Source organism: Corvus kubaryi, unplaced genomic scaffold, assembly GCF_017639235.1.
Source record: "Corvus kubaryi isolate FWS band 111438036 unplaced genomic scaffold, C.kubaryi_AGA036_p1.0 37397, whole genome shotgun sequence".
Classification (NCBI taxonomy): Eukaryota; Metazoa; Chordata; class Aves; order Passeriformes; family Corvidae; genus Corvus; species Corvus kubaryi.
This window is the reverse complement of record NW_024581136.1, coordinates 19,894,198-19,903,143: the sequence shown is the minus strand read 5'-3', so window position 1 is coordinate 19,903,143 and position 8,946 is coordinate 19,894,198. Positions and strand designations below refer to the sequence as shown.

General features: G+C 49.8%; 1 protein-coding gene across 3 annotated transcripts in view; it reads left to right on the top strand.

Moving 5' to 3' along the window:
• Window positions 1-5,801, top strand: part of LOC121670947 (schwannomin-interacting protein 1) — a 16,271-nt gene extending 10,470 nt beyond the window's left edge. For all 3 annotated transcript variants that reach the window (XM_042041946.1, XM_042041944.1, XM_042041945.1), the window contains exons 2-7: window positions 159-277; window positions 2,340-2,457; window positions 2,991-3,188; window positions 3,740-3,863; window positions 4,096-4,189; window positions 5,176-5,801. In XM_042041946.1, coding sequence (XP_041897880.1) covers window positions 159-277; window positions 2,340-2,457; window positions 2,991-3,188; window positions 3,740-3,863; window positions 4,096-4,189; window positions 5,176-5,227 — 705 coding nt within the window. In that variant the 3' untranslated portion in view covers window positions 5,228-5,801. The remainder of the gene's footprint in view (window positions 1-158; window positions 278-2,339; window positions 2,458-2,990; window positions 3,189-3,739; window positions 3,864-4,095; window positions 4,190-5,175) is intronic.
• Window positions 5,802-8,946: the final 3,145 nt, after the last annotated feature.

Sequence of the window (8,946 nt, the reverse complement as noted above, 5' to 3'; positions counted from 1 at the left end):
GAGCTCATCCCTCCCTGTCCCTTACAGAGCTCATCCCTCCCTGTCCCTTCCCAAGCTCATCCCTCCCTGTCCCTTCCCGAGCTCATCCCTCACTCTCCCCAGAGCTCATCCCTCGCTGTCCCTTCCCAAACTCATCCCTCGCTGTCCCTCCCCTGCAGGCCCAGAAGAATGAGCGCGAGTCCATCCGGCAGAAGTTGGCTCTGGGCAGTTTCTTCGACGATGGCCCCGGGCTCTACACGAGCTGCAGCAAGAGCGGCAAGCCCAGCCTGTCCTCCCGGTAAGCCAGAGCCCAAAACCTCAGGGCAGCCTGGGGAGTGGGGGATCTCTCTGGTGGAACATCCCAGGACCATCTCTCACTCTTTGCTTTCAGCCCTATTCCTGAGTTTTCCTTGTTTTCTTTGCAGTACTTGTGTGTTATGTGGATACTCGTAAATGATGTGGGGAAATCCTCATTTCAAAGTGGGTAGAAAGGTATTTGGATGTTTAGGGGATAAAGGAAATGAGGTGAAGTTTTTTGGATGAGGTTTCCTTCAGGTTTTCATTCAGGATTTGGAAAAGGTGTCCCAGGGGAGCTGTGGCTGCCCCTGGATCCCTGGAAGCATCCAAGGCCAGGTTGGACAGGGCTTGGAGCAGCCTGGGATAGTGGAAGGTGTCCCTGCCTATGACAGGGAGTGGAATAAGATGGACTTTAGGGTCCCTTCCAACCCAAACCTTTTGGGAATTCCAGCCTCCATGATTCTGGGATTCTGTGATTCATGCTCAGAAAGCACCAGAGAATGGACAAAATAAGCTCTAACATGGCCTCCTGCCTCCCCGCCACATCCCCAAGCTCTGCTTCAGACATGGCTCCATCCCTGGAGCTGCTCATGGGTTCCTCACTTGGATTTTTAAGATTTTTGCATCAAATACACTCCAGAAAGTCCTGTTTGTGTTCAGCTGGGTGAAGTATCAAACACCTCCCATGCTGGGAGTGAAGCTCTGCCTGTTGCCATGGAGTGGGAGAAGAAAGGAGTCTTAGGGAGGCAGGAATCCAGGAGGAATCCTGCTGTTCCAGGGGACAGGTACAGTTGTGGAATTAATTTGAGCTTCTGATCATGTGAAAGGGAAAACAGCTTTGTGTGTAGTTACAGCTGAACCAGGAGCTGCTGTCTGATAATTAGAGCACGGCTCTAATTAACGCAGCTCATCAGGGTCTGGCAGCTGTGCTCCCAGAAATTGCCAGCTGTGCCTGAAGGCTTTGGTGTTTGTTAATATTTATAATCCAGGAGAAGTATTCCCTGTTCCAGGACCTGCAGGAACCTTTGCAGGACGTGGCTCCCATGTTTTTGTATGGAATTATAGAGCAGGATCGTGGAATGCTTGGGTTGGAAGGGACCTTAAAGATCATCCAGTTCCCTATCCATGGGCAGGGACATTTCCCACTATCCCAGGCTGCTCTAAGCCCCGTCCAGCCCAGCCTGGAGCAATTCCAGGGATCCAGGGGCAGCCACAGCTGCTCTGCCAGGGCCTCATCTCCTTAACCACAAACAATTATTTATCCTATTTATTTTAGGGTAGTAGTAACTAATAAACTCCACAGAAATAGATGGAAAATGGGAGTTTGCTGTTCCTAAGGACCAGTACAAGCTCCCACCACACTGGGAATGAGGAATAACAGGCAGCAGGATGTGGAGGATTCCCCATCTCCAGCAGGTGGTGATGGATTGGGATCTCTCACCTGGAGAAGTGCTTTTCCCTTCTCTCAGCCTGCACTGGGATGCCCTTCCCTGATCCACTGTATCCAGAGAAAATCATTCCTGGGGAGGGGAATTTGGGTGGGGTTAATCAGTCCCAATCCAGCAATGGAGCAGGGGGGTCTGGAAAACACCGGAATAAACTCTTGTGTTACAGGACTGTCTGGGATACAAACAGTGAATAAATAATTTCCACCACTGACAAAATACTTTGTAATATATAATACTATGTATGTTAATTCTATCTTTATACTTTTCTCTGTAATTTTTTTATTCTTTATTTGCCAATAATTTATGCACTTTTTATAGCAACACATTCCATATCTTCTGTTGTGTTTTACATAGTTTATTTAATGTAATCAGAGCTGAATAATCAAAAAGAGTAATGATATTCCAAAATAATGATCATAAAAAGGAATCAAAAGCCTCTGCAGCGTGGGGGTAATTCTGCAGTTTATCAGCAGATGGTGGTAGCAGCCCTGGCATTAAGTGACACTGAGTTCCCAGTGCCACGCTGAACTGGTCACCTGATGAACCCCAGCACGGGGTTGGTGGCAGCCCCAGCCCCAGGGGACGGCGGGGCCACCTCTCCCTGTCCTCCCTCAGGTTACAGAGTGGGATGAACCTGCAGATCTGCTTTGTGAACGACAGTGGCAGTGACAAGGACAGCGATGGCGATGACAGCAAGACAGAGACCAGCCTGGACACACCGTTGTCACCCATGGTGGGTCTGGGAACTCAACCCAAGCCGCAGGGAATCCATGAGGAAGCTGATGCTGTTAAAATAGCAACTCTAAACCCCAGAGCAGCATTTTCAGCCCTCAGTAAAGTGCGGGATGCTGAGGGACAGATAAGAAACACCCCTGGCTGCTGTGGACCTTCACATGAAGGTTCCTTCTTCTTCCTTCCTGCCTTCCTGCCTTTCTTTTTGGCCCTGAGAACAATCAGGGAATGGAGTGGTATCAGCTCCCAGCAGCTTCCCTCTCTTTTCCTGCTTGGATATGACATTCCTTAGTGGATACACCACCACAGCCCCAGGTGTTTCCCTCCAGCTCAACCTGTGTGGCCTTTCAGCACCTACTGATCTGCTGGCTCCTCTTTCCCTTCAAAGCCCAGAAGCCCTATCTGGGAATCACTCTGATTTTCAAAGATAATCTTGTGGATTAAGATAAAAAGATAAACCCATGCTCTTCACAGTTCTGTAGAAAAGAGCACAAAAATAGGTCAAACTTTGCTGTGGCTTCTTTGCTTCCCCAGAGCAAGCAGAGCTCATCCTACTCCGACAGAGACACGACGGAGGAGGAGTCGGAGTCCCTGGATGACATGGACTTCCTCACCAGGCAAAAGAAGCTCCAGGCTGAGGCCAAGATGGCCTTGGCTATGGCAAAGCCCATGGCCAAGATGCAGGTGGAGGTGGAAAAGCAGAACAGGAAGAAGTCGCCTGTAGCGGATCTTGTGAGTGGGGCCGGGGGTGACCCCAGGGGGGACTCCAGCCCTGGGACATCCACACCACTGGTGGCTCTGGCTCACAGGGATGAGAGACATGGGGAGGAGAGGTGGAGAAGGGATTGGCCTCAGGAGCTGGAAGGAGTTGTGGGAGCAGGATGGGTGCAGGGAATGGGATGCTGGAGGTTGGTGCTGCCTTGAGGCCGCTCATCCTCTGAGCTGGAGTCTGTTCATCCCATCCCATCCCATCCCATCCCATCCCATCCCATCCCATCCCATCCCATCCCTGAGCACTCCTGCCTTCATCCAGGGCTGTCACCATCACCCTCACCCCCCATTCCATCAAACATTCCTGATCCTAGTCGCCTTGGGCCCAGTGTTGTGTTGATGCTTGGCCTCCATTTGGTGGAGTCGTTGCTGCCTGTTTGTGAGGGGGGGATGCAAAACTGAGGGGACAAAATGCTCAAAAATAGAAATAATTGGAAGAAAACAGTAAAATGCTGGAAGGAAACACTAAAATATTGGAAGGAAGCAGTAAAATAGTGAATATTTCTTTCCAGCTGCCACATATGCCTCATATCAGTGAATGCCTGATGAAGAGAAGTTTAAAACCCACTGACCTAAGGGACATGACCATCGGGCAGCTACAGGTGATAGTCAATGACCTTCACTCACAGATAGAAAGTAAGTGGTAATTGCTTAATTATTCTGGGGTCAGTCTCCTTTAATTAAGAGCAGTTCTCTGGGATAAATGTAAATATTCTCAGTGGAAAGGGCTGTGCAGCCCTGGGCAGTGATGGAGTCCCCAACCCCGCAGAGATTTAAAAGCCCTGTGGATGTGGCACTTGGTGGGGAAGATCCCAACCTGGGGTCCCCCCAGGACATCCCAAACTCACCCCATTTCTCCCTGGAGCAGGCTTGAACGAGGAGCTGGTGCAGCTGCTGCTGATCCGGGACGAGCTGCACACGGAGCAGGATGCCATGCTGGTGGACATCGAGGATCTCACCAGGTGAAGCAGGAATTTCTCTCCCCTCACAGCTCCCCATTTACCATCAGCAGCGTGTGGGGCTTTTCTTCCAGCAGAATTCTGGGACTAAAGCTTTTGCCATCCAGGATATTGGGAAGGAATTGTTCCCTGAGAGGGTGGGGAGGCCCTGGAATGGATTTCCCAGAGAAGCTGTGGCTGCCCCTGGATCCCTGGCAGTGTCCAAGGCCAGGCTGGACAGAGATCTGTCTTTGCCATCAGGAGGGCTGGACAAGGGGGAGAACTTTGGAACCACTTAAATATTAATATTTAATAACTGCTAAAACAAAAAGCCTTGCAGGATATGGGCAGGTTCCCTAAAGGACTCCATCCTCTGGCAGCAAGGCTCAGGAAGCATTTTCCTTTGGGATGACTGGGGATGCGCTTCTGAAATAGAAAGTGTTCCAAAATATTCTGAGTATTTTATTCAGAAGTGTAAAGGTGTGGGATGAAAGGAGCTGGGAAAGAAGAGGCCCTGGGTAGCATCAGCACACCAGGACTGTGATTCCAGACTGAAGCATTAAAGCTCAGAAAAAAAATGAAGAGCAAGTGGTGAGGGGGAAGTTTGGGATGGGAGCTGGAGCTGTGTCAGTGCCACCTCATATCCTGGGATCTCCTCCTGTGTTTTGGGAAGTGCTTTGCTTCCTCCCTGCAATTCATAAATGGCATTTTTTGGGCATGGTGGGGCACTGGCTGTTCCCATCCCTCTTTTTTTTGGGGTAGAGGCGTTGGCCATCCCTGTGGGAAGGAAGGGAAAAATCCCAGCTGCCCCAAACCACTTTGGGGTTTGGAGAAACCCAAAGGCCTGGCCCTTCACCCACCCTCCTGCCAGGAAGGAGCCCCGGCAGAGATCCGGAAAACTTCGTGTTTTCCTTGGGAAAACACAATTCCCAGCTCGGTGCCGGAGCAGATGGGTTGGGTTTTCCATCTTTTCCTTGGCACGGGGAATAACAGCCCCTCCCTGTCCCCAGACACGCCGAGAGCCAGCAGAAGCACATGGCAGAGAAGATGCCAGCCAAGTGAACCCCGGAGCACCCTCCTCCTGCCTCTGTCCGTGTCCAGGGAATTCCAGAATTCCAGTGTTGCTCATTGACCATGTCCGAAGCTTTCTGTCCGGTGATTGGCCTCTGCTTCTTAATTTATTTTAATTTTTTTACTCGTGCCACTAAATATCAGGCATTTTAATAATAATAATAATAATATTATTACAGAAACAAAGAGAATTGTACAGTACTTATAACATTATAAATCATGGGCGAGAAGAGAGGGTAGTTTAACTTTATTTTTTGGTTGTTTAGAGATTTTTTTGGGTTGGATGATATTTTACCATTGACTACTTTTTTATTCTTCACTGTAGTTCTCAAATAAAGAACCTGTTCTTGACGGTGCTATTCAAGTCAACAAAAAATCCATGCCTGCCTCGTAGTGATGTCGTAGCTTTCAGTAATCTGTACATTTTACTCAGTTCTCGACCTTTTGGGAATGTTGACTACCTGACATTCATTTTTAGGTGTGCTATTAACACTCGGTGGGGTGCAGAGAGTTGGAAGTTTTCTGTATAAAGCTGTAAAATAAAAATTACCACCATTGTTTCCTATGCCACGTCTCTTTGTTGCTGGTGGATCCTCCAACAAAATGTGCAATTTATCATCACCAGAAAGAGGCTTTGGTTTGGTTTTTTTTTTTTGGCCCTGCTGATCACATCAAACTGAGAGAAGAGAGGGTTTTTTGCAGAGTTATTTGTTTGGAAGTTCCGAATTCTGTATCACATGGACTTCAAAGATTCTTCTGTAACACTGAGCCCCAAATCTGTGATGGTTGGAAGCAGCAGACACACAGCCCAGGTGGGTATTTTTTTATATTTTATTGTCTGGGCTGAACATTTAAATGAAATTTTAGAAAGAAAAAGAGTAATCTATGTTAAAAACCAGGCAGCAAATTAAATGGATCAAACGTGGAATCCGTCACTCTGCCTTTGGGGAAGGCTCAGAGCTGAGTGCTGGCCGTAGGAGAGGGGACACTGGCACAAAATGAGTCCATCTCCACCCCTCCTTTATTGGATTCCAAAGCTGGAAGAACCCAGCCAGCCCTTCCAAAGCCCCAGCCTGGTGCTCCCAGCAGCTTTTTACCTTTTAATTCTCCTTTCCTTGGGGGCAAATCCATCCCAGCCAAGGCTCTGCCTGGTGACTTACTCAGGGTGTTTGCAGAAAGCCTCAGCTGCATTCCAACTTCATCCCCTGCCAGGAATGTCTTTTATTAAAGGACTTTTTTTTTTTTATTAAAGGACTTTTCCTCCCCCTTTTTTCCCCGGAAAGGGCAGGGCTGGAAGCAGCCCTGGAGGGGTTTGGGGGGCTGGGATGGGGGGTTGGTTTAATTTAGGGCTGTTCTGCCTTTCCCAAGGCTTTTCCAGTGCTATTCCCTGTCCCACAGCTCCCACGGGGATGGGATGCCGTGTTCTTGCTGGGCAGTGTGCCCTGAGTGGGATCAGGGAGCAGAAGGATGGATTAGGAGCCCACACCTGCAGCCCACATCCACATCAACCCTTTTCTTCCTCGCTTTTAAATCTGTGCAGAAAACACACAGAAATGTGGGGTGTTGGTTTCCCTGCAGCCCCTGGGTGGCTTCCTGCATGTGGGGAGAGCTGCTGGGTTTGAATTTTCTCTCCAAAACCCCAAATTTGCAGTGTCTGACCCCAAAACCTCTCCGTGGGTCCACTGCCTCCCTCGGAAGCAGCTCTGGGTCTCAGGGAGGAGCTGCCTCCTGCTGTATTTAAAGCATGAAAAGCCCCAAACACACAAAGTTCACTCTCAGCTTTAAGGAAAAAAAAATTTAAAAAAGAATAAAAAATTAGAAAAATAATCAAGAAAGCCCCTGGCTGTTCCTGGGGAATCCCACAGCTCCCCCTGGCACCATCCAGCTCCAGAGCACCGGGATGAGGCATCCGGGAAGGCTGCAATTCCATTCCCTTGCTAAGTACCTTTGACTTGCTGGAGAGAATTTGTCCTTCTACTCACCCTCTGCTGGTTCTCCCCCTCCTGTCCTGGGGGATTGGGTTTTCCCTGGAAAAAAAATCCTGTTCTGGGTCTCCTTGGCTCCGTGTCCCACGTTCTGAGGGGTGCTGTGGACGGGGGCAAAGCTGGAACTGATGGATTAAAGGATATTTCCAAAAGAGAAGGGTCTGGTGTGGTTTCTGAGCAAGATTTTGGTTTTGTGGTTTATTCCTGGGTCTCGGTCCTGCTTGGAGCCTCCTGCATCCTCCTGGGTGGGATTTTGATTCCCAGAAAAACATAAACTGTCTCCCACAGGTGGTGGATCCTCCAGCTGGCAATTGTTTTCCTTTTTGCTGTAGGAAAAGCACCTCCAAAACTCACCAAAACCACCTGGCTGAGGCAGCAAAAACACCTCCCAGCCCTGCTTCCTGCTGTGGGAATGGAGATCCCACAAACCCCACATTCCCAGCTCCCTACCCTCCACGCAGCTGTGGAAATCCACAGGGAATATATGGGATTTTTGGGAGCCCCATCCTTGTGGAGAATTTGTTGGGTTTTTTTTTTTTCAACTTAGCTTTAATTTTTAATTTTGTTCTTATTTTTTGGATGCTTTTCTCCCAGGAACGGGGCATTTACAGGGTTCCACTGGTGAATCTCAGAACCACAGAATTCAGAGCTGAATTCCCCACTGGAATTTCAAAGGGAGAAGGTCCCTGGGATGAGCTCACAGGGACAGTAAGAAGCAGCTTTTGGTATGACAGCGGCCACTGCTCCAGGCTGGGGACTGGGATTTGGCACCCAGCCCCTGGATCCAAGGAATCCCCGTGCCCAGTGCCCCTTGCCTGGAATTTTTTTTGGGGGGGGGAAAAACATGTGTTCATTTGGAGAAAATGTTCAGAAGACTTAAAAACCAAGGAAAGCTGAGAGTTGGATGGGCTGGACCAGGGTAGGGATCATGGGATTCCAGGATGGTTTGGGAGGGAAGGGAGCTTAAATCCCACCCAGTGGTGGGATTTATCCATGGGCAGGGACACCTCCCACTGTCCCACGCTGCTCCAAGCCCCAATGTCCAGCCTGGCCTTGGGCACTGCCAGGGATCCAGGGGCAGCCCCAGCTGCTCTGGGAATTCCATCCCAGCCCCTCCCCACCCTCCCAGGGAACAATTCCTTCCCAATCTCCCATCCAGCCCTGCCCTCTGGCAGTGGGAACCCATTCCCTGTGTCCTGCCCCTCCATGCCTTGTCCCCAGTCCCTCTCCAGCTCTTCTGGAGCCCCTTTAGGCATTGGAAGGCCACAGTTTGGGATAAGGGATGGGAGCAGAGCCTTGTGAAGCTTGGAAATAATTTTGGATTTTTTATGCTGCCTGGGCAGGGCAGGAACTGCTCCTTGGTGTTCCCTGTCCTGTCCCTACCATGCTGCCCTCCAGTGCCCCTTTCCAGAGTCAATCCTGGCCATCCAGGAGGAATTCTCCTTGCTTTTCCTCGCCTGCTTCCAGCTGGTCTCACACCACAACATTCCTTAACATTTTTAGGTCTCATCCTAAACCCATGGGTGCCTGAAGAGCCTGAACTGCCGCACTGAATAAAAAATAACTCCAAACCATCCTCATGCCCGAGAGGAGGCCCTGCTGACGTGGATTCCATCACCCCTGGGAACTGGGATGAGCTTTGTGACCCAGCTGCTTCCTGTCAGGGAAGCCCTGCGGTTTGGGTTCCCCTTTTTGGGATTTTCTGCCCTTTTTTGGCTCCTCCTC